This window comes from Aquarana catesbeiana, linkage group LG01 (genome assembly GCF_042186555.1).
Source record: "Aquarana catesbeiana isolate 2022-GZ linkage group LG01, ASM4218655v1, whole genome shotgun sequence".
In the NCBI taxonomy this organism is placed as follows: domain Eukaryota; kingdom Metazoa; phylum Chordata; class Amphibia; order Anura; family Ranidae; genus Aquarana; species Aquarana catesbeiana.
This window is the reverse complement of record NC_133324.1, coordinates 613,590,356-613,615,462: the sequence shown is the minus strand read 5'-3', so window position 1 is coordinate 613,615,462 and position 25,107 is coordinate 613,590,356. Positions and strand designations below refer to the sequence as shown.

The 25,107-nt window shown below is 42.6% G+C and overlaps 1 protein-coding gene across 3 annotated transcripts in view; it reads left to right on the top strand.

Moving 5' to 3' along the window:
• AFF1 (ALF transcription elongation factor 1) overlaps positions 1-25,107 on the top strand; it is a 202,672-nt gene that overhangs the window by 70,594 nt on the left and 106,971 nt on the right. Inside the window, exon 1 of one of the 3 annotated variants that reach the window (XM_073599931.1) lies at positions 12,650-13,035. The exons of the other annotated variants lie outside the window; for them this stretch is intronic. Coding sequence (XP_073456032.1) covers positions 13,024-13,035 — 12 coding nt within the window. The 5' untranslated portion in view covers positions 12,650-13,023. Of the gene's footprint in view, positions 1-12,649; positions 13,036-25,107 lie in introns of those variants that run through there. 3 annotated transcript variants of the gene reach the window in all.

The window sequence follows — 25,107 nt, the reverse complement described above, 5'->3', positions numbered from 1 at the left end:
ATGCAGCTTGTAGTACTTTTTTGCACTGCATTAATCTGAACTATGCCCATAGGATAACATGGATTTTAGACTGTCAAAAATGCATCCAACTGCATCTGGTGTGAATGGGACCTTAACCACTTGCCTACTGGGCATTTTCACCCCTTCCTGACCAGGCCAATTTTCAACTTTCAGCGCTGTCGCACTTTGAATGACAATTTCTCAATCATTCAACACTGTACTCCGTATGAAATTGTAATCATTTTTTTCACACAAGTAGAGCTTTCAATCGGTGGTACTCAATTGCTGCTGTTTTTTTTTTTTGCTAAACATTCTTGGTTTCTGTTATAAAATTTTGCAAATAAGTAATTTTTCTTCTTCAATGATGGGCGCTGATGAGGCTGCACTGATAGGGCTGATCCGTGCCCTGATTTGATAATCACTGATGTGTAAATGTCCCCTGTCACAGGAAAGCCAGTTATCGGCATTCCTTTCCTTACACACTGACAGCACTGAGGAGAGGAAATGCAGATAACCTGCATTTATTTACATGTGATGAGCTGTGATTATACACAGCTGATCACATGGTAAAGGGCTGCTGTGATTGGCCCTTTACCTCGATCTGGGATCTGCTGTGGCCGAAGGACACATCGATCACAGAGCGTCCTGAGGGCACGCAGGGGGTGGGGTTCTGGGAGGACGTCAAACACCCTCTCGGAACTGGACAACCACTCTGTAGCCATCTTTCGGCTATAGCGCGGTCGGCAAGTGGTTAATTTGCTGCACAGACATAAACTTGTAGAAGTATAGATTGTATGGTAAGCCTGGTGAACAAGTTAATTAAAACTTAATCTCCAGCTTCTGGCTGGAAATTATAAATATGGAATATCTATGAGTTGTTTAATTTTGCATAATTAGAAAATTAAATGTTTTGACTTTTGAAAAAGAGTGTTTCTTGAACTCTTTCCTAAACTTAACAGAAACCCTGTGTACTGTGCCGAGTAATTGTGGTGCTTGTCACTGTGTATTTACAAGGGTGTTTCTGTGAAAACAGTTGATGGTAGCATTGTTTATTAAGCTGGCCTGATGATCTGTTGGAAGGTAATTGCGGCTTTCTTATGTCATGAAGAAGCTGCCAACACATCTTCTCTTATGAGATCATTTGGTCCAGTGGTGAGCAGCACAAACATTCCGTATGCAAGTCTCTAGGATGTGGAGTGTGCTGTTCCCATGGTTTGTAGCAGGACAGGGTCAGGTCATTGTTAAACCAATAAATTATTGTGTCAGGGGCTGAGGCAGGCAGAGGGGCATGAAAGGTGCAGAGGGTAAAGCAGAACAATCTAAAAGAGACAAACTGATCCTCCCACACCAAGGAACATACAATCACTCGCTCAGTGTGTGCTCTCGCACCGCACACTGGAGGGTATGGTTGTATCCTACACTCTGAGAAGCTTACGCTGCTTGAATGTTGTATAGACAGGCTAAAGATAAAAAAATGTTATTTTACCTTTTAGATCTCAGTAGTTACTGAAATGCATTATTATATTTTTCCTGAGAATTTACTGCTCTCCACAGCTTTGTGAACAATAAACAGCATTCGACAAACTGTATTTACTAATCTGCTCTGAAAGCTGAAAGGTCATTTCTACTTTAGTTTTATTTTGTGATCAGTGTTGGTTTTAAATAATTAAAGCTTCAAACAAGAAACCTTTTGCTGACATCACCAAAACCCTTGCACTGAAAACTGCCATTCATGTCTAGAGACAGGAAATGAACTGCCATGAGAAATGTAGAGGCAGCAATTGGTAACCTTCAGAAATCCTGTATAATAATGCTAGTTGTCTTGCTAACCCTCAGTGTAGGCTTTTTTAAGAGCGATCAGGAATAGTAACTTCTTCTTTTTGGTATTGCCATGAACATATTTTGAAGGGGTGCTCCGCTTCCACTAGCAGTTGCCCATTTGGCTGCCTGTCTGCTTGCTGTTATGGTAATGTAACAGACATTTTTGTATGCAGCGAGTGCATTTGTAGTTATGAAGCTACCCTGCAAAGAGACTGTGTTTTCTCCCATATATATGCAACTGTCCTTTGCTCCCACACTGTTATGCCCCGTACACACAGTTGGATTTTCCAACGGAAAATGTTTGATGGGAGCTGCTTGTTGGAAATTCTGACCGTGTGTAGGCTCCATCGAATTCCATCAGAATTTCTGTCTCACAAAATTTGAGATCTGGTTCTCAAATTTTCCGACAACAAAATCCGTTGTCGTAAATTCCGATCGTGTGTACACAATTCCAACGCACAAAGTTCCACGCATGCTCGGAATCAAGCAGAAGAGCCGCACTGGCTATTGAACTTCGTTTTTGTCAGCTCGTCATGCGTGTTGTACATCACCGTGTTCTTGACGTTCGGAATTTCCGAAAAGATTTGTGTGACCGTGTGTATGCAAGACAAGTTTGAGCCAACATCCGTCTGAAAAAATCCATGGATCTTGTTGTCGGAATGTCCGATCGTGTGTACGTGGCAATAGTCTCCCAGTTGAACAATACTCTGTATTTTGGAGTATGACTCTCTCCCCTTCCTCCCACAATAGTCATTTGCTTGACCCAAATGGGCTAGAGAACTCCAGATTACTCTGAAGCTTACATAAGAGGGGTGCTTATTGATCCCATGGGGCAAACCCTATGGTGGTGGGGGGAAAAGTATAAGTAATGCAAATGACACACAGGTGTTAGACTGTTAGACTGAAAAACTGTGTACTGGGTTTTTAATTTAAAAACCATTTTGTGTTCGTTAGATCAACTTCAACCTTTATATATTTCCCAAATCTTTGTACCCTGTTTGAGTCTTTTTGACATGTATGTATGCTGCAGATATTTATTGGCATTTTCTGATATGAATCACTTTGTCTGTCTTGTTCATCACACTTGATATGTGTCTGAACATGATGTGTGGAGAGTTGGGGTGGAGTATAAACAGGATAATTACATTATGAAATGTAGATGCTTCAGTTTCTGAATGCAGGGTATACCCAAAGATCCAAAGCTGCTTTAATGCTTTTGGTTTCAGCAATTAGTAGTTGCGTCTTACAAAAAATATGCATAAAACGTATCGATATATCCATGTAGCAAAATGCTGTATTTTTCTCCAGTTCTTTAAATCTGGCGGCACGCTGCAGATTTTTGCTTACCTTTCTTTACCAAACCAAGGTACAACTTTTAATATGTATCCAGTTTTTAAATGGTGCAAATAGTGATATTACACAATACCTGTCATATTTTTATCTAGGTGTTTCATTTTAGCTACATAGTGAGTGATCCCCGTTCACACCTGAGCGATTTTCTGCTTGAAGCTTGTAGCTCTAAAACGCTCAACAAGCCAAATCCCATTCATTTATTGGCCCATGTTTTACATATGAGCGTTCTGTCGACTGAAGCAAAATGCCCGAAGCTCAAAAAAGTACATGAGCTTCTTTTTGGCAGATTACACGCGTTTTTGGCCCCATAGACTTCAATAGAAATGCATCACTTGAGCATATTTACAAGCCTTTTGTCGCTCGTTTTCTGCTCAAACAGCAGCTCTCTACTCCTAATTTCCTCTCCCTCTCCTCCCCCTAGTGCTTTCTATTGGCTAAACAAAATTGCTTGAAGCTGTAAAACACTTGTAATACACTTCTATAACGCTTTAAAAATGCTTGTAAAAGGCTGCAAAAAATGCTTTAAATGCCTGAAAAACACCAGTAAAGCGCTTTGCTCAGGTGTGAATGAAGCCTTAAGCTGGGGTTGGTCTTGCTTCTCCCAAGCCGTTCTGTTCCTTTTTATTTTTCAATATTTATATTAAAGGGATTTTAAAAACAAATATTTATAGAAAAGTAATTTATTTTTTAAATTATTTTTTTCTAGTGTACAGTAGGTAAAGAATGCACAATAGTTATGACCTTTTTTGTCCTTTTTTGAGTGTGGTTGGCAGCAATACACACAAATCACTAAAGACATGGAAGGTAACAAGCCCAAGATCAGATTTACCAGTTGAAAGTCGTTACTAATTTTTTCGACCAGTAATTTTTTCTGAAGGCTACCAGAAGCATTGTGGTTTTTACACATGATTGCAATCTACAGAGTCTGTTGTAAGAAGCTGAACCTGCCTATACATTAAAGTACACCTGCCAATAAAGAAAAAAAAGAAATACTAACCTGACCTCATGCATTAAATGCAGGCATCTAGAGGTGTCGTTCTATATTTTCAGCAGTCTCTAATTGTGCTCCAGGACCCCTAAAACCTGGGACCTTTTAATTACTTCTTATTGGCCTGTCGCCATCATAGTTTTCAATAACACTTATGCTTTAACACTCATTGATAAGGTTTTTTGCATTATTCCTTCTTGCTTATATTAAACCATTAAAAATACTAGTGTTTCCCTTTTAATACTTTCTGACCATTGACCTGTGCTATATTTGCATAATGGGACAATTGTATTGAATATACACTGGTGTGCCTGTTTGGTTTTCTGCTTGGGTTCCAAGTGGCACAGTGTATGAAGCCTGCACCTTCAGTAAACAAACCCTACTACCTTGACAGCTGAAGACAGGAGTCCTATCGGTACAGCTGCTTTGGATGTGATCCTTTTGGTTTTGCTGGCAGTAAAAAAAAAAAAGATATGCTATTGGTTTATATTAGGAACGTATACTTGTAACTAAGCAAAGGTAATCTTGGGGCAGAGTCTTTACTGATAGATTAGCCAACGCCTGCCAGGAAGCATTTAGATAAATGTATATCATAGATTAAAATCTATCATGCTGATATAAAAAGCTAAAAGTCATCAGGTGGGCTGCACATATCACCATCCATGCATTCTATACCATCCTTGCTAAACAACATTGATTGGAGTCACCCACTGTGGCTATTGTATTTTGACAGCTGGCCCAACTAGCTGTCAAAATACCTAAACAGTGTCTGAGTGCAATCATTGTTCCTCAAAGAATTATCTGCCCAACACCTTTGATTTTAGAGTGGGGAGGCTGACAATTTTTGCCTGTTTATTAGGAACTGTCCAAAGTTCACTCCTTGTATGGCACGCCCATGTTTTCATCATAAGCCTTTAATTGATATTCCTCCAATCAGCCCTGCTCCGTATGCAATTATTAATTTCTGTGCCAGGTTGGTGGTCCTTTACACCACAGCAGTACACGCATTTATCTATAGTTGCGTGGTACGCATATTGCATTTTTCGTGTTGTGGGGACATTTTATTGCTTCAACTTGGAGATTTTAAAGGACCAGTACTGTGCCCAAAATGGCAGAGGACTGGTCACTTATATTGCCTGTAGGCTCAGTGCAGCCTTCTATCTATTTGCTTAACATGCCTTGTTTCATGTTTTTTGTTCCATGTGTTTTCTGTGTCTTATGTCACATACACATGAGCGGACTTTTTGACCGGACTGGTCCGACGGACTATCCGACGGACTTTCGACGGACTTCCAACGGACTTTCCCAATGAACGGACTTGCCTACACACGATCACACCAAAGTCCGATGGATTTGTACGTAATGACGTACGACCGGACTAAAATAAGGAAGTTGATAGCCAGTAGCCAATAGCTGCCCTAGCGTTGGTTTTTGTCCGTTGGCCTAGCATACAGACGAGCAGACTTTTCGATAGGAACTAGGTCCGGCGGAGTTCCGACGTAAAGATTTGAAACATGTTCCAAATCTAAAGTCCGTCAGATTTTCCTACGAAAAAGTCCGCTACAGGTCCGATGAAGTCCACACATGGTCGAATTGTCCGTCGGACCAGTCCGGTCGAAAAGTCCGCTCATGTGTACGCAGCATTAGTGTGAAGGTAGCCATCTTGTTAGAGGAACAGGGTTTTGCCCCCTGGTGATTGGTAGTCTTGATGCCAAGTGGGGTGGTGATGATGAAGAAAGCAACAGGAGAGGTGGAAGCAGTTGAATGATTGCTCTGCATGTTCTCAGGGTAAAGCTCCAGAGGCGGCAAAGCCTTAGATGGTCTTGCACTATAGTTATGCAGCTATAAGGTAATGGGACAGTAGTGCACAGCCACGTCCAGTAGTACACAGTTTTTTTCAAAAACAATTCAAAACAAAAAGGCATTTTCTAGTATTGCTTAAGCACGGGAAAAATGGCAAATCTTTACTAAGGTGGTTCAAATCATTCTCTCGGCTTGACTTTCTCTGCTCTCCGCTTCCAGCAATGGTTCAGCAGCCTTTTTTCTAAATCTAGAGCAATTGCTGAGGGAGGGGCAAGCAGAGTGAGCTGAGCTGCTGAGAAAACTTGAACAACTTCAGAGCATCCGCCATGAAATTTGAGAATGAATTGCCCCAGAGTGTCTGCAGATGGAGAGGTCGTTGAGGGCTTGATTTATAACGTTTTATGGCTTAAAATGGAGTTCCACCCACTTTTACAACTCTTCAGCATCCCTCACTAAACTGTGCACTGTAAACGAATTGGATATTTTTTTTTTCTCAGCACCTACTGTATACCTGCTGTATTCATTTTTCACTTCCTCCTCCCTGGCCGTGGCCCATCACATCATTTCCTGTTTGCAATGCCTTCTGGGAAGGGGCGGCAACTTCCTCTGACACTGCCGTTGCTATGGAAACCTGACCTGAAACCTCTTACACTGCTTGTGCTGCACTGAGCATGTGTGAGATCTGCAAGGATGAGATCCAGGAAGAAATACAGTCTGGCTTCAGATGCCCACACTTAAGATGGCCACGGCCTGCTGTAAGTTTATAAAATAACAAACTACTGCTATAAACTAACAAAACAGACCTTAGTTTACAGACTAACTTTACTAGAATACATTAAGCTTGTGTATTATAGGGGTATTTTTAATTAAAGTATAATTTCAGCCGGAACACCACTTTAAGAATATGTAAATGCCGTACTTGTCTATAGCCTGGTCAGAGTTACAATTTAGGCTCCTTGCACACAGGGCTGTCCTGCTGCAGTGCATTCCTCCTAGTGTTTTACTGCACCCTGAAGGGACAGGTACCGGGTCCAGCAAAGTATGACAGGCTACTGCTGGACAGGGCTGCTGTACTAAGTGATACTGGCATTTAGGGCCCTATACATTTTGGGATATAGGTCTTCTGTGTTCCGAGCCTTCTTTACTAAACACATAGTAGCACAGCTGCAGTATTCAGCCCTTTCCAACCACAGCCTGTCATGGAATTTAACAGGCTGCCTGCTGCGGGGCTGGATGCTGAGCCAGTCCCTCCTGGGTGCACTGCAGCTAGACAACCCTGTGTCCAAGGGGCCTAAAGTTGCTAATTGTGAGGTGCTCAGCAGAATTGTGAAAAAGGTGAGGTTAAATTTAAAGCTTATTTTTACATGAATTCTTTAATCTGCCCTTGCCCTTTTTAATTTTCACAGTAGCAGTACAGACCAAAGGAATTCACTGTTTTTTCATTTTCCAATGCCACACAAGTGCTGGGCATGGCCATACAGAATAATGACCACCTGTCTCTGCCTTAAATCATGTGCCCCGGAAAGTTAACTTTCTGTACGACCGTGTGTGACCATTACAGAGAATGATATAGCATAAAAGCAATTTAGTTGTGAGATTGTAGAGTGTTATAAAGTGAACAGAGGGTAAAGCTGCTGGTATCTAGGAGTGCTGGGATTTTGGGGTCCTCAACTATTATTCATTACCATTGTGCACCTAGGGTGCTTGATAGTGGCTGCAGGAATTGGTTTGTTGCTCTTAAGGTCTGCCTATACATCTTTAATTTCCCTATGGCTAGAAGCCAGAATTTCAGGTTTCACATGTAGGCAAAGTATTATCGCAACGTGATCACATCAGTGACAGCCTTTGGTTATTTATTGTGCAAAGTTTTGTTAATGTGGACCTATCCTTAATATTCACACGTAATAAAAATCAGCAATAAAATGACAGCAATACTAAAGCTGGCTATAGATGGATTGACATTTGGCTGGTTCAGCAGGGACCGACCAAATTTTGATCCATGTGTTGCCACTTCCACCCAACAGAAGTCGAACTAATGATTGACTTCTGTTATATGGGCTTGTTTGAAAATCTTTCTTCATCGGCAGCTGCAGCGGCTGATCAGTGTATTCTGACATCAGAGTGTCCCCTCTGTTCGAATACAATGGGGTGGATTTACTAAAGGCAAGTACTGTGCACTTGTACTAATTTTCCCTAGAGCTTAGTAAATATGGTAAAGATCTGCTGATTTCCATCTAGTACAAGCAAAAATGCTGTTTTTTTTTTTCCTTTCATTTGATTGGGTATTCTTTGCAAAGCGAAGGAACATAGTGGTTAGCACTTCTGCCTGGCAGCACTGGGGTCATCGGTTTGAATCCCAACCATGACACAACCTTCTTGGAGTTTGCATGTTTTTCCATTGGCTCCCTCTGCTGTCAGTCAAATGCTGTGATGAGTGAGCGGGGGACAGGGTCCCATAGGAAGCTGTTTTCTATAGTGGTAACATGATATTAACCTGCTCTGTGCAATGGTTTCGCACAGAGCAGCCCGATCCTCCTCTTCTGGGGTCCCCCGCCAGCATTCGAGGCTCTTCCTCTTTGGTGAGCCCCCTCCATAGAAAGTCGACAATTGCCAAAGAGGAGCCTGGAGTATTGGCAGGGGATCCCAAAATAGGGGGGGTGCTCTGTGTGAAACCATTGCACAGAGCAGGTAAGTATCACTCGTTACCACTATAGTAGAGCTACACAATTCTGACCAAAATGAGAATCACAATTTTTTTTGCTTAGAATAAAGATCACGATTCTTGCGATGTAACATCATCTTTCACATTATACAAAAAAATTGGGCTAACTTTACGGTTTATTTTTTTTTTTTATTCATTAAAGTATATTTTTTCCCAAAAAATTGCATTTGAAAGACCACTGCACAAATACAGTGCGACATAAAATAATGCAACAACCACCATTTTATTCTCTAGGGTCTCTGCTAAAAAAGGAAAAAATGTGTGTGTGTGTATATGTATGTATATGTGTGTGTATATGTATATATGTATGTGTATATATATATATATATATATATATATATATATATATATATATATATATATATATATAAAAATATATATAATTTTTTTTTAATCATGACTACAACATTGCGGCAGACAGATCGGACACTTTTGACACTATTTTGGGACCATTCACATTTATACAGCGATCAGTGCTATAAAAATGCACTGATTACTGTATAAATGTCACTGTCAGGGAAGGGTTAACACTAGGGGGCGATCAAAGGGTTAAATGATCCTAGGGAGTGATTCTAACTGAGGGGGGGGACTCACAAGGAGAGGAGACCGATCAGTGTTGTTCTGCACTGGGAACACACGATCGGTCTCCTCTCCCCTGACAGGATGTGGATCTGTGTGTTTACACACACAGATCCACGGTCCTGCTCTGTTAACGGGCAATCGCGGGTGCCTGGCGAACATCCCGGCCGTCGGGCATGCACACCGGCTCCCGAGTGACACAGCGGGAAGCCCAGGATGTCATATGACGCCTACCCCGGATGGGAGATCCCTCCTGCGGACGTCATATTACTATGAGCAGGTAGGGAAGTGGTTAAGTATTAGGCTGGACTTCCACTTTAAATGGTTAAACTGACTTAATTTGCAGACCTCGCGCATGTGGGATTGCGGTCACGTGTAAACCAAGCCTCTATCCAGGAAGGTGAGGAGGAGGGCACAGTATCGCAAGGCTACCTTTCCTATGGAGTTCAGAGTAAAAGGAAATAAGCTGACATGCTGTGGATTAAGATATTGCATTAAGATGAAAAACCTCCTGTGATGCAGCTGCCCCCCAGAGCCCCCCTTTCACTTACCTGAACCCGGTCTTTCCAGTGACGGGAACGAGCACAGCAGCTCCAGCCTGTGTCTCTGGTCCTGATTGGATAGATTGATAGCAGCGCAGCCATTGGCTCCTGCTGCTGTCAATCAAATCCGATGATGTGGGTGGCAGGGCTGAGTCCTGCTGTCTGTATCAATAGACGCAGCAGCAGGACACGGGAGCACGCCCGCACAAGTGCCCCGAGAGAGAGCAGCTCTCCAACGGGGCACTCGAGAAGAGGAGGAGCCAGGAGCGCCGCTGAGGGACCCCAGAAGAGGATCGGGGCCACTCTGTGCAGAACCAACTGCACAGAGGAGGTAAGTATGACATTGTTTTTTCTTTGTTTTTTGTTTTTTTTTCAAAACAAACCTTTGCATACACTATAAGATCTCGATTCTTTAATGATTAATCGTGCAGCGCTACACTATAGGAAGCCACTTCCTATGGGGATTTGTTACTGAGCTGTGTGCATTCATAGACGCACCCGGCCCTGCCCCTTGCTACCGCTCCTTCCTCACTGGATTTGGGGGGGGGGGGGGGCTACATATGCTGGCACATTTTTTATCTTGATGCAGAGAATGCATTTAACCACTTGCCAATACAGCTAATCACAGATCAGGGTAAAGAGCCAATCACATCGGCTCTTTACCGTGTGATCAGCTGTGTCTGATCACAATGTAAACACACTTGCCGGTTATCTGCGTTTCTTTCCTCACGCTGTCACAGGAGGAGAGAGATGGTAACTGGCAGCCCCAACAGTGCTCATCAGTGTTGCCTATCAGTGCCACCTAACAGAAGTTGAGAAAACTTTTTTTTTTTTTTTTTTTCAAAACTTTTGTTCTTTTTGTTTGTTTAGAAAAAAAAATAAAAAACCCGGTGGTGATTAAATACCAAAAGACAGCTCTATTTGTGTGAAAAAACATTTCATATGGGTACAGTGCTGCATGACCACCCAATTGTTATTCAAAGTGTGACCGCGCTGAAAGCTAAAAATTGCTCGGGGCAGGAAGGGGGTAAAAGTGCCCTGTAGACAAGTGGTTAATCTGTCTACTTACTTACAGCCAATGGCTTCAACTAAAAATATTAACATAACACGAGACTGCACCTTAATATTTACACCTGGAGATTTATGATGGATTATTAACCACTTAAGCCCCGGACCATTTGGCTGGCCAAAGACCAGAGCACTTTTTGCGATTCAGCACTGCGTCGCTTTAACTGACAATTACACGGTTGTGCGACATGGCTCCCAAACAAAATTGACGTCCTTTTTTCCCCGCAAATAGAGCTTTCTTTTGGTGGTATTTGATCACCTCTGCGGTTTTTATTTTTTCACTATAAACAAAAAACCCGCAATAAGCATTTATTGATTGGTTTGCGCAAAAGTTATAGCGCCTACAAAATAGGGAATAGTCTTATGGGATTTTTATTACTAATTTTTTTTTTTTTTTACTAGCAATGGCGGTGATCAGCATTTTTTTTATCATAACTGTGACATTATGGCGGACAGATCGGACACCTTTGGCGCTATTTTGGGACCATTCACATTAATACAGCGATCAGTGCGATTAATAATGCATTGATTACTTTGTAAATGTGACTGTCAGTGAAGGGGTTAACCAAGAGGGGGAGCTGCAGGGTTTAAGTGTGTCCTAGGGATGTGTTCTAACTTTTGGCGGGGGTGGGCTGTGTGTGACACGGCACTGATCACCGCTGCCGATTATAGGGAGCTGTGATCAGTGTCTGTGTCATTAGGCAGAATGGGGAAATGTTTGTTTACATCAGCATTTCCCTGTTCTACCTCTCCGTGAGACGATCGCGGGTATCCCTGTGGACATCCAATCTGCGAGACCAACGATCACACTCGCGGAGCTCACGCCGGGCGTGCCCGCCCGCAAGCTGCCTCTTAAAAGACAACGTACATGTATGTTAATCTGCCTGTACGTGCCCTTCTGCCGCAGTATATCTGCGTGAGGCGGTCGGGAAGCTGTTAAAATGACACTAAACATCTTTATTCTCAAAATATAATACGTACACATCCACTGCCTAATGGCCATGTAATTTATTTTTCATAAAATTCTTTCTAAGGCTGGATTCACACCTATGCATTTTTAGTGCTTTTTGCATTTTGCAGGAGTCCACCTGCTCAGCAGGGAATCTGGCGGCTGATCCTGGCTGAGCAGGTGGATGACTGGTCTGTGTTCGCTCCGCTTATGCAGAACAGACACAGGCCGCTTTCCACTATGGGAAGTCAGATGTAAACTAATTGCATGTCGGTTTACACGCGACTGCCATGGGATCGGATCCACCAGACGGACCAAGAACATTTTTTAGTGGATCCGCCGCTCCATAGAAGGCAATAGATGGTCCATTCAGGTCTGCCTAAAAAACTGACAGGCGGACCTCATTGGTCCACTCGTGTGAAAGAGCCCTTAATGGTCTCCAGATATTTCTAGATATATGATAAAATGTATACACACAACTGTATTTGTAGTATTTTGCACACCTGTTTCAGACAATCTATCATCTGGAAATATTTTTATTTTACAATACTTGTATGTGAAATTATAAGCAATACACACATTACAGATGTTTTAATGTATCCAGTAGTCTTTGTTGGTTACACCCCTTACCTGTATGTTTTTCACTTTGCTACATTGTTGGGCTGATAGCTCGGAGCTAGCAGGTGTTTGCTTACTACACTGTGAGGTTACTAAGGAGGTCCCCTGGGTACTGTAGCTTTCATCACCTCCTGCCCCTCCCCGACTGTAAGATAACTCTCGCTCAACAATATTCAAAGAAGCTAGCTTTCAAACTGACCTTGAGGCCATTTCAGAAAAGGGGTGTGCTTACGTGCTTGATCGCTGCTCACCATGACTTCTTCATACTAGTCAACGAACTGCCAGAGGGACAGATGTTGCCAATTTCAAATATACAGAGGGGAAGGCAAACATTGCTAAGCAACCATTTACTTGAGAGAGCATTTTTAGGAGCGCAGCCAAGGGAGTTATGCCTGGGAGCTCAGCGAGCCTTCTCATGGCCCTGCCTGTGCAAGGGAAGAGATTAAAAGTTCTTTCCTGTGAAAGCTACCGTGGAGCTGCCAGGAGAAAGCAGGCTAACCTGTTGACACTGATTAGGACTGACAAGTGGGCTGGTGTGGAGACAGACAAAGCTGGTGGCCATGTAGGAGGGAAGTAAGACATGTTCACAGAGGTAAGATCTCCTTCACCATGGGTGATCAGCTGTCAGCTGTCACAAGGTACACACTGAAGTGCTCCAAATCGCAGAAGGATTCGTCTTTCTTTTTTTTTTTTTTTTTTTTCCACTGTAAACAGAGATGTCGGGCGTTTTTGTTTTGCTCTTAGATATATGCTTAATTATCTCTAAGGTGCAAGATACAGGTTCTCCTGTTTTATAGATAATACCTGCTAATGATTCTTTTGCATTCGGTTTATCAGCAGATTAACAAATTTATGGTCTGTTTACATTGAAAATGACCACGTTTTTACCTGAAGAAAATGCGACTTGCATGAACCTTACCTGTACTTTGCTTTAGTGTTTTTGTGTTTACATTGGGTGTATGGTATGCTTGATTCAGTTGGTTTTGCACAAGTTAACGAAATGGATTGAGATCTGTGACTGAGAGAATACATATTTATATCTTGTATCTGCATTTTGTAAGACAAATCCACAGAGAGTTGTACGTGTCCCTCCCAGAATAAACCCTAGAGCAGCACGAAGAGCTATTAACTACAGTATGTTACAGAATGCCTCTCCCTTGCTATGCTGCTTTACGTGTGCTTAGTTTAGTCACCTGTCTTCATGTTGGCTTGCCTTGAATGAGATGGCCATGTTACAGTAAGAGCAACAATGCTGGTGTAAACCTCAGTGTTTTATGTAATCTTCATGAAGTTATAAAAAGTAAACTATCTTATCCATTGTCGATCGATATAGTATCATTTCATATGAGAGTTTTTGCTTGTGTTTCTTTTGGGCCCTCTGGCTAGTCAGAATACTTCTGGACCTGTATCATGAAATAAAAAAGCAATGTGTGAAGTGCTTTAAAGTGGCACTAAGGCTTGGTTCACACTGCCGCAAATTGGGATCTGACTTGTGAGACCCCTGAGTCGCATGACATGTGAAATCCCATGTTAGTCAATGAGAGCTGTCTTGATTAGCACTACTAAAGTCGCTCTGACTTTAGAGAAGGTTCCTGTACTACATGGTGACTCCAAGTCGGATCCTCTTCTATGTTGATGTAATTTGAATTCGACATTACCAAATTTCTTATTTTAAAAAATAATCTATATACATTTATTAACTACCTAATGGCCCTGTAATCTTTTTCAATTAATTGTTTCCGACTCTGTTTTGTGCCTCATTATCTGTGAGCTCCTGCACCTCTCCTTTTTACCCCCTCACTTCTGCTTGTATGAAATGAGCAGTGCACATTAGTTAGTGCTTGGGCTACTTTCACTCGGGGGCGTTGGTGGTAAAGCGTCACCATTTTTAGCAGCGCTTTACTGTAGTTTTTGCTGAGGTTTTCGGCCGCTGGTGGGGCACTTTTAACCCCCGCTAGCGGACGAAACAAATCTGTGTTTGACTCAGTGGAAGTGTGTCAAACATGGCGGTGTCTACGTGCAGGGTTTTTGCTGCAGCGGGGCTATGCCAGCGATTCGGCAGCGCACTGGAAATTTATCAAAAACCTTCTAATGAAAATGCAGAAGTGTGAATAACTAGAGAAGGATTTGTGACACCGCAAATTGGTGTTTGAATATGGAGCAATGTTTTGACTAATACCATATTGGTCTTGTTATGCATTTATTAGAGACTTTGCTTCCATTTGAAAAAAAAAAAAAACCCTGCACGTAGACACCGCCATGTTTGACACACTTCCACTGAGTCAAACACAGATTTGTTTCCATGGGAAGGATACCAGTTTCTTCCCAAGTGGTATGCTCTTCTGGGAGTAAAACCGACTGCTAAATGAAGGAAGACGTGTAAATTGTTTCATGCTAGCAGCCAAAATAATAGCTTGTGGATATGGTTATATGCTGCCCATAAATGTATCAATCTTAGCATTTTACTATACTGATCAGATCTAGAAATGATGAATTGTGTATCGCTCTATGTCTAAATGATATACTGTATGTACCCTCACCTTGTAAAATAACCCATTCAGTTTAAAATAGATATGAAAGGCAAAACATTGTGTGTGTGTATGTATGTGTATGTGTGTATATATATATATATATATATATATATATATATATATATATATATATATATATATATATTATACACATGTTTTTTTTTTATCTTTTTTTTTATATAACTGATTAAATAATCTCTTTTCAGCTGCATAAGGGGCTTATAGGCTGTGGAGGGGGATGTGTCAGCACAAACTTTGGCCATTGGAGGACAGGCAGATGGATGGATTGAAACGGCGAGCCAGGAGTCAGGACCAATTTAAATACCCAGGCAGCTTTAGTATATATCCATTCACTCGCTCATCAATTTGTACCTGAGGGTTCCCGCCGCCGCCGTTGTCCTCTGGTTACAGAGAGACCCGTCCCGACTCCCCTCCCCGAGCTGGAGAGTGTGCAATGATGTGGGTGGGTAGGCAGAACATTAGGCTCCACCTCCACCAGTTAAGCTGTGTGCAGTGACACTGACAGTCACCCCCCCCCCCCCCCCCCAGCCAAGTACATGGCCAAGCTGCCCATACTGCCAGTGCTAAAAGCAAGGCCCGCAGGAGGCTGTATCTGAGTGGGACGTGGGGAGAACGGGGCGGGAAAAATTTCTTTTTTGCATGTGTGCGCCATAATATTTTATTCCCCCATCTATCCCCCCCCCCGCAAAGTGCCACCCTTGGACTAGGCCTTGTCGACCTAGGCCAAGACACAGCACTGCCACCAGGTATTTCCCACATAGAAACACTACAAAGTAGGGCTGAGGAAATTGGATGTGGTTAACTGGGATCATTCAGTGAGCTAAGTGTAGGCAAATTTGATAACCTCCATTTCAATATACTAGATAAGTTTTATAATTAAAATTAAACTAACTTTCTATGTTGTTTTTCTTAAAGTTTAATATAAAAAATGACTTACGTCAGTGCTACAGTTTGAATTTAAAACATATTTGTGTGAACTGTGCAGTTAAGTCATGGATTGTGGAAACCAGCTAGTGTCGGGTGATTGTATATAGTGTATACCACATTTACCACTGACTAATGCATAGTTGCAATGCAAGGAGATCAGCTAAAAGTAGTTGGATCTGTATGTGCGTTATAATTAATCGAAATTAGTCGATTAATCGATTTTAAAAAATCGATTAATCGAACACGAAAATTTTAATCAGTAACAGCCCTACTACAAAGGGAACAGGATATTTTTTTAACACAAGTTCATGGTGCAACAGACACACATCAGGAAAATGAACTGTTGGGGTAACATATTCATATAAGCGATTGTAAAATAAATAATTGGAATTGCACAGAGAGGCTGCAAACCTCCTCTTCTCGGGTCCCCCACCGGCGCTCCTGGCCACTCCTCTCTCCCCAGTGCACCCATGGGGGGCACTCGTGCGTGCTCGCTCTTGAGCTTCGCTGCTGCATCCATTGACAGACAGCGGGACTTGCCCCTGTTCTCTCGTCACTGGCTTTGATTGACAGCACTGGGAGCCAATGACTCCCGGTGCCCCTGCAAAGCCAGCAAGACCCAGAAGTGAGGGGAGAGAAGAGCTTTAGATGTGCAGAGCACTGGATCGAATCAGGGCTCAGGTAAGTAAAAGGGGGTGAGGAGGGCTGCTAATGCCTAAACATTTTTTTTACCTCAATGCAAGGAATACATTAAGGTAAAAAATGTTTAGGCTCTAAAACCACTTTAAGCACTTTCGACTGTTTTAGAAGCATCAGACTAAAAACAAGCAGATGGTCTGGAGAATCTATTAAATCAAAGCTGATCATATGGCATATGGAGCAGTCATTTGCTTCTGAAATGCTCACTTTTGATGTCTGCTTACTTTTTACAGAAAAAAAGCCTGTAAGAGGGCCGCTCGCCACGCTTCGCTCGCCACGCTTCAGGCACGGCCTCGCTTCGCTCGGCACTTTTTTATTCTACCTCTAGGTCCACTTGGATGGTGGGGCTTGAACCTGGACTCAGGGCGCAGGCGCCGTGTACAGCTGACTGAAGGTTATCAGCTTCGGCTATTTTCGGCGGCTCCTTAGTCGTTAGTGCTGCGCCTGCGCAGTACAGGGGGGTCCTTATCCGCCGGGGGAACTTTCTCGGCAAGACACCGGCATCAGGAGGTCCCAGTGTATCACAGCTTTCCAGGGAAAATGATATGCAGCAGCAGAAGGTCCCAGGATAACCAGCAGGTGGACACCCCAGGCTCTGGGAACACTGGTGAAGCAATCGCGTCGTCTGAGTCAGCATGGAGCATGAATCCCGGAAAAGACGTCAGAGGGAGGGGACAACAACCAGCATGGACCGCAAACAGGAAATATGTCATCAAAATGGGCCGTGTTTCAGAACTACTGATTGGTTCCTTCTTCAAGCCAATGACACTGGCTTGTCATTGGCTTGAAGAAGGAACCAATCAGTAGTTCCGAAAAGCGTCTCATTTTGATGACATATTTCCTGTTTGCGGTCCATGCTGGTTGTTGTCCCCTCCCTCTGACCTCATTTCCGGGATTCATGCTCCATGCTGACTCAGACGACGCGATTGCTTCACCAGTGTTCCCAGAGCCTGGGGTGTCCACCTGCTGGTTATCCTGGGACCTTCTGCTGCTGCATATCGTTATCCCTGGAAAGCTGTGATACACTGGGACCTCCTGATGCTGAATCACCTGCTTTATACATCCATGTTATGCCTCTTCTTATCCTTGATTCTATAAGTGTTTTTAATCTTGTTTGGGGATATTAAAAGTTTTAATTCTGCACTTAGAGGCGCCTTTTTTTCTTTTGTCTGGACCTTTAATGGATTTCTGCTCTTGTAGTCCATCTTCATTAGGGGTTACCTGGTGTATGTTAAGAGATACAACATAAAAACATAAAGCCGAACCTCAAGAATTAAAAATAAAAAAACAATGCACCCTTGCAGTGCCCCCTCCCCAAAGTGTTAAGAGTTGTAAAGATAGGTTTTTTTTTTTATCGTTATGCATTCTATTCTAAAAAACTTCTGTGTGTAGCAGCCTACCCAGCACCCCGTTATACTTACCTGAGCTCCATCTCTCTCCAGCGATGTTCACTAGTGTCTTAGCCATCAGGGACTCCCCTCCTGATAGGCTGGGACACAGCAGCAGCACCATTGGCTCCCGCGGCTGTAAATCAAAGCCAGTTGGCCAATCAGAAGAGAGAGGGGGTGAGGCCAGCCCAGGGCTCCGTTTCTGAATGGACACACGGAGCTGAGACTCCGCTCGGGTGCACCCATAGCTGCTTGCTGTGGAGGCACTCGACGGGAGGGAGGGGCCAGGAGCGCTGAAGAGGGACCTGAGAAGAGAAGGATCAGGGCTGATCTGTGCAAATCCACTGCAACAGAGCAGGTAAGTATAACAACATGTTTGTTACTTAAAAAAAAAATTGACTTTACAATTACTTTTTAATCTTTTTTTATGTCTAGAGGTGCAAGCTATATCACTTACCTTATTTCACCTTCCTCCTCTGCCCAAAGCTCTGGTATATGGTCAGAGCTTCTGTATCATCCCGTACAATACAGGGGCATTAACGGTAAATCGTACACTGTGAGGTGCAGCCGGAGTTGGTCACAGCTTACAAAGCAGGCTGCGGGGGACCGGTGGCGGTGCTGGAGGACCCTGCTGGGGCCAGGTAAGGTACGTATTTACTTCCTTTTTGTGAATCCCTAGACGTAATGTTCTTTAACCCTTGCACTGTGGGGGTGTGGGGGGGGGCATAGACAAAGCACAGGTTTGCTTTACCAAAGTGCTGTCCATTAGACTGTAGTGCATTAAAATCTCAGGTGATCAGCAGTTTCTGAGATATTGCATTTCTGGCATCGACAATCGTCCCATAGGTAATTAATTTGAACAAGATCATTTCCATTCCTAAATATGATTACACTGACCATTTTATTTCTGCATACTTGATTTGCAGACACATTATGGCCTCATGCACACTTGGCATTTTAAATGCCACTTCTAGAGGCATCTTGCTTTTTTGGGGTTTTTTTTCTGCCTCTAAACGCCCCTAAAGGTTAGCCTATGTGTCCACGCTGGGGCATTCATGTCATCTTATTTGAAGAGAAGCTAGTGTATCTGTTGCATGCAGTCGGTTCCTGTCTAGAGTGGCAGGATGGCATCTTCTACAAACCCTAACCGGGTCTCCGCGGTCTTGACTCGGTCACGGAGCTTCTGAAAATCCTGCCTTATCAGGGAGATGTTTACCTTGACCTCCTCGATTTGTGCAGTCAGCAAGGTCTGGCAGAATGTGATTACTTCCAATAGCCTGTCTGTGTCTCCCTTCATCTGTTCTCCCCCTGTCTTCACAGCGTCGCCATCTTCCTCTGGTTCCCAACTATATAGCTGATGGAATTGTTTCAGTTTCGCCGCGGAGGCTTTCTGAGCTTTGGTCAGGGACATGATGGCAGGAGTCTGGGGTGCTGTAAGGGGTGAGTCTAGATCTAAAATATTGTCTGCGGGTCCGAGGATTCATCGGGTAACAGGATTAATAGACAGAGCTCCTCGTGAAAGCGTCCTACTCAATGTAGTGTCAGGCCACGCCCCCCACGCTGGGGCATTCATAGGCAGAAAATACCCCAACTGCCAACGCGTTCAGGAGCAGCAAAGAGCTAGGTGTATCAAGCGCCAGGGCGTTCATTTATTTCAATGGCCAGAGTAAATTAACATTTTGACCAATGTAATGAACAAACGCCCAATCGATTGATGGGCCTAAATGCATTCGCAAAAACAGGGCTTTAGGCGTGTTTTTGGCGCTACTTTTTTCCTACTAGAAGAAAGGTGTTTAAGAGAGCTGGACAATCACCCAGTGTGCATGAGACCTATTTGTTATTCAGGTGTTCAAAAGTAGCCATCAAGCTGATTTTGAATTGTGGTGGACTAAGATAGCACATTGAGGAAATACATGCAAACACTGTGCAAGGGAACAAATGATTACCTGCTGGTAATTGAACCAGGATCCTGTTTCTGCAGTACAGCATTGCTGTGTGCTGAACCATTCATTGTGACATTCACTAGGTTAAATCAGCCACACATTTGGATGAGTTTCACCCATCGCAATGATTCTTTTTTTTTTGTGACGCATATACATGGAATGAGTTGGGATTTTTACTTGTGGCATCTTTGTTCAAGTGGGCAAAATATCTGACAGTGTATGGCTTAGCTTTACTAAACTAGGAACCTGGCAAAGGCTGGATCCCAATGGTATTTTAGTATTCCAGTTCAACACGGCAAAATGTTCTGCAATGTCTTTGGTTTATGACTCTTCTAACAGAAGAGAAAATTCAGTCAGAAAGTATTTGTCTTTTGGAAGTAAAAGGTGTACTTTCCTTTCTGTGGTCAGTGAGGTTTGGCCAAATTAGGATTTAAGAAGGAACATTTTAGCATCTTAGGCAGCTAACCCATTCCTAACACCTATGCCTTTTACTGGCACATGATAAGGGTTGGTTCATTTCTCCCTCTTGGTTTCAACAATAAAAAAAAGTCTGTATTGGAAAACATTAACATTTACTATTATTAAAATAAGCAACTGATTAAAACCTCAGTGGTTTTTACTGTTACCTCTTAGTGCTGGTGTGTCAAGGTTGGTATCAACTAAAACAGATGCTTTTCTTTTTTCTGATATATTGCCATTTTTCCACCATCAATCCAGAAACTAACAAAAAAAAATCTTTCAGAAATAAAAAATGACTGCACAAACCGTGCCCCAAATAGGACTGTACTTGCATCTTATGGTATTTGTAAGTATATGATTATTTACACCTTTGGGCAGTTTCCAAAATCTTCAGATACCCTTGCCCGACTGTTCTCAGGAGGAACCTTTGATTGGTTTGTTTTTCCTGGCGTATTGTTTTTCCTTTCAGATAAGCTAGTCTCCCTTCTTCTCCATAAACTTAGATTCTGGATTTGCTGGGACATAATGATTTCTGCATGTATTGGCCAATGCTGCAAATTGAGTATTTATAAGGCAACCATTTTTTTCGCAGGCGCTTAAATAATCAAATGGCGACTGTTTGGTCTGGGCTTTAGCAGTAGCCATTCCTAGCCAACTACTTTTTAGGGGAGCTAGTCATTGTCCAGGTTGGATTTATTTAGGTAACCAATATTTTTTTTTTTTTTTCTGTGGGTAAGCAAAGGACCTGCGGTTTTTAAACTGTGTAAGTGTTAAGGCGATGCTTATCACCAGTGTGTGTAGTTCTTTTTGCTGTCTAATCAGGCCTGCAAAGCCGTATGTCATCAAACATCTATGGCCTGTTTTAAGCCCAACTGAAGTCTCAATATATAGCATAATGCAATCAGACCCTGTACTAACAACCTGGTCCTTCTTCCAGTGTCCACATCATTGCCTGCATTGGCTTTCCAGCACCTAGAAAGGAGTTTCAGTGGTTACCCTTAGCAATAGAGAACCTTTGTGGACTGGCCAGCACAGTTACATTGCTGGATTAAGGATGCAGACAAGGGACCCAGACAGCAGACTTTAGTAAAATACGGCTTCAGAAGGCTACAAAAAAAAACAAAAACTGGCTGAATGGACAGAAAGGATGTTAATTTATTTTTCCCAGAGATGGGCTTTAAATGGCTAGCTGGTTCCCTTTGAGGCTCCATTCACACATGCTGCAGCTGCGGCTCACAGCATGGGGTCCGATGCATCCCTGTTCACCGATTTCAGGTGCAAATCAGGCCTGAATCAGACCAGATGACGCACAGGACCCTTTCAAATGTGGACCGGGGGCTGCCCGGAGCTGTGTGAACCGGTTCCATTGAAGGCCGGTCACACTTTTTCCTATCATGTGAATTGGACGCAGGAAAACCTGCATCCAATTTGCATATGTGTGAACTAAGCCTCAAGCTGAGCCACCCAGTCTTCAGATTTACCCAGAAAGCAAAGTATAAATGGAACCAACTTAGATCAGCTTAGAAAAACTATTAAAGTACTGTGCACATGGGCAGGGCAATTCACAGTATAATATAGCATTGAAAAAATTCCCAGCACACTAGCCAACAAATTAACAGTCTAAACTGTATCAACCATTAAAAACATAGGTTTTTGTTTCATGCATTTGCAATCATTGGTGGAGCCACACTACTTACCCAGTCCTGCTGGACCCAACCGCACAGCTTACCTGGTAACCTGACTTTTCATTACTGCAGTTCAACAACACAGCAGGGTCACCTCCCTGCCCTCTGTCTATGACTGGGCAGTGAAGAAACCACAACAAACTGGTGGGGTTATCTCTCTGCTTAATGCTCCTGTCAGCAAATGTGCAAGAAGTGCACCCGAATGCTGTACCGGAGATTCCAAGAATCTGCGATAAAGTAGACAGGAAGGGGGAGTTTGGAAAATAGGGAGGGGAAGAGATAGGGTAAGGAAGAGAAGTATATCAAACAATGTGAAAATAAGAAAAGTATTGAAGGGGATCACTCATAATAGTGATATCCCATTCAAAGTTTAAGCCTTTCGGAATCTGAGTATCTAGTTTAAAGATCCAATATACCTCCCTTTTACAAATACAGGCAGTCCCCGAGTTACAAACATTCGACTTATGTATGACTTATATCTACAAACGGAGGGAGACAACAGGAAGTAAGAGAAAATCTACCCCTAGGAAGGTAATTTCACTCCTGTAAGTGTTACTATGGGAAAAAGGTGTCTCCACTGAAGCTTTATCACCAAGCCTTGTTTCCACAAGAACCCAATACTTTCAAAATCCAATTGTCACAGGGACAGAAAGTGAGGTGAAATCTTCTGAACAGGGACATAGACAGCAAAACAAATGTTACAGCGGTGTTAACCCTTTTCTATGCTATTCAATAAAATGTAAAAATTATTTTTGTGGCTGGAGTTGTTCTTAAAAAAATTACCTGTTCCAGCATACATACAAATTCAACTTAAGAACAAACCTACAGAACCTCTCGTTTGTAACCCAGGGGCTGCCTGTAGTGAGAACAGGTCACCACCACTGACAGAACAATCTATTATTTTAACAATCTTGACCTTTAGAGATTGACTATTGGAATCAAGGATATATCTAAAATGTCTAGCCAAGTTGGTATTTTTTATTGGTGTTTATATCAGAAAAGTGATCCTTCATCCTATCGCAAAGGCGCCTTGTGGTCTTGCCTAATATTGGACACTGCATAAGATGCATGTTACCAGGTACACCGCATTTTTCGTTTGGCAGTTAACCAGTTGTTTACTGGTGACAGAGTAACCAAGCATGAAGTGATGACATGGGGATCACCCAGATATTTAGAATTTGATCATCTTGTGGCACCACATTTGAATATACCCATGATATGTAACTATGTTTGGCTAGGTGTGTTGGAGACAAACTAGGAGAAAACATTCTGCCAATCGTCCATGCTTCTATAATGGAAATTTCGGTGCTAACTAAGGGAAAAAAGTGCAGCTGCTTGTGTAAGCCTAAATACAAAAAAGCTTGAAAACATATCCCTGTAAAACAAGCGCGCAACCATTAATTAATCAGCGAAGATAACTAAACACAACCATACAAACTCATATAAAGATATATGTAGTATTACGTGCAAAAGTGATAAAATAAAGTAAAAAAATGCTACAAATGTTACAAGGACCTAAAGCAAAAGTACTCTGATATATACAAAATCCATTAAGGTGAGTGTATCTAAGTGATCAAAAAAATATATACGAAAAGTCCATAAAAATGACAATGTGAGTATGGAGAAATTCCGTAATCAGGGGAGATGGAAATGAGATGTTCTTGCAGCCCAAAAACTTGTGATATTACTGCCGCTTACCAGATCAGTTGGACCTCAAATTATAGAGATCATGGGAGCCTGTTGCATCAGCCTGCTGGCATCGAAATCCTCCGCCTGTCTTTCAGTCCAGGGATCGTGATTACAATCACCCTCAACGACCGAAGCTAACTCCTCACTCTATCCACTAACATGCTCCTTTTACTCTTCCTTCTCCTCTTCCTTCTCACATTGGTGTCTTCTATCCTCATACTATCCATACTCTACCCCTCCTCTCTACCCCACAGCATACACATATCATCCTCACTCCTACCCTCTCCCTACTACTGCACCCATCACCTCCTGCAATTGCTGAACCCACATCCTGACCTAAACACCAGGGCAGTTAGACATGTGGGCTCATACACATCCCACTCCCATTTTACTTTCCTCACCCTCCTTCTCCCAGTCTCGGAAGTTTCTCCAAATCCTGGTCCTCCATTTTCGAACTGCAAACCACATATTCAGCAACCCTCCTCCTCTGGTAACAGCTGCAATCCAGTCCCTTTTAATTTCTATTCTCCTTCCTAAACCAAATCCCCAATCTCATGCACCCTTTGGCATGCCTGTTCCATCTGTAACAAGCTCATCTCATCTCATTTTCATCTCTCATGGCTTTAACATACCATAACTGAAACCTGGCTTCAAAATTTTGACTCCGCTTCTCCTGCTGCCCTCTCCCATGGTGGCCTCCACTGGACTCAATCCCCCAGACCCAACGGACAGAAAGGAGGTGGAGTTGGATTCCTTCTATCCCCACAAAGTATCTTCCAATGCCTTCCTATCCCTCCCTCTCTATCCCTCTCTTCTTTCGAGATGCACTGCATTCGTCTGTTTTCTCCCATTTCTCTGAGAATTGCAGCAATCTATCAGCCTCCTGGACCATTGTTGCGCTTTTTTAACGACTTTGCTGCCTGGCTACCCTACTTTCTATCCTCTGAAATACCCACTCTCATTCTTGGTGACTTCAACATCTCGCGACGTAAAATCTGTCACATACAAAAAAAATTGGGCTTTACTGTTTTTTTTTGTTTTTTTTTTTTATTTATTAATGCGTTTAAAAGACCACTGAGCAAATATAGTGTGACATAAAATATTGCAACAACCACCGTTTTATTCTCTAGGCTCTCTACTAAAAAAAATATATATAATGTTTGGGGGTTCTAAGTAATTTTCTAGCAAAAAAAAAAAATTATTTTAACATGAAACCAACAAATTTCAGAAAAAAAGGTTTAGTGTTTAAGTGGTTAAACTTTCCTCACTTACACACAAAGTGTATTCCATTGACATATTGTTACAATATTTAGACTTGGTTC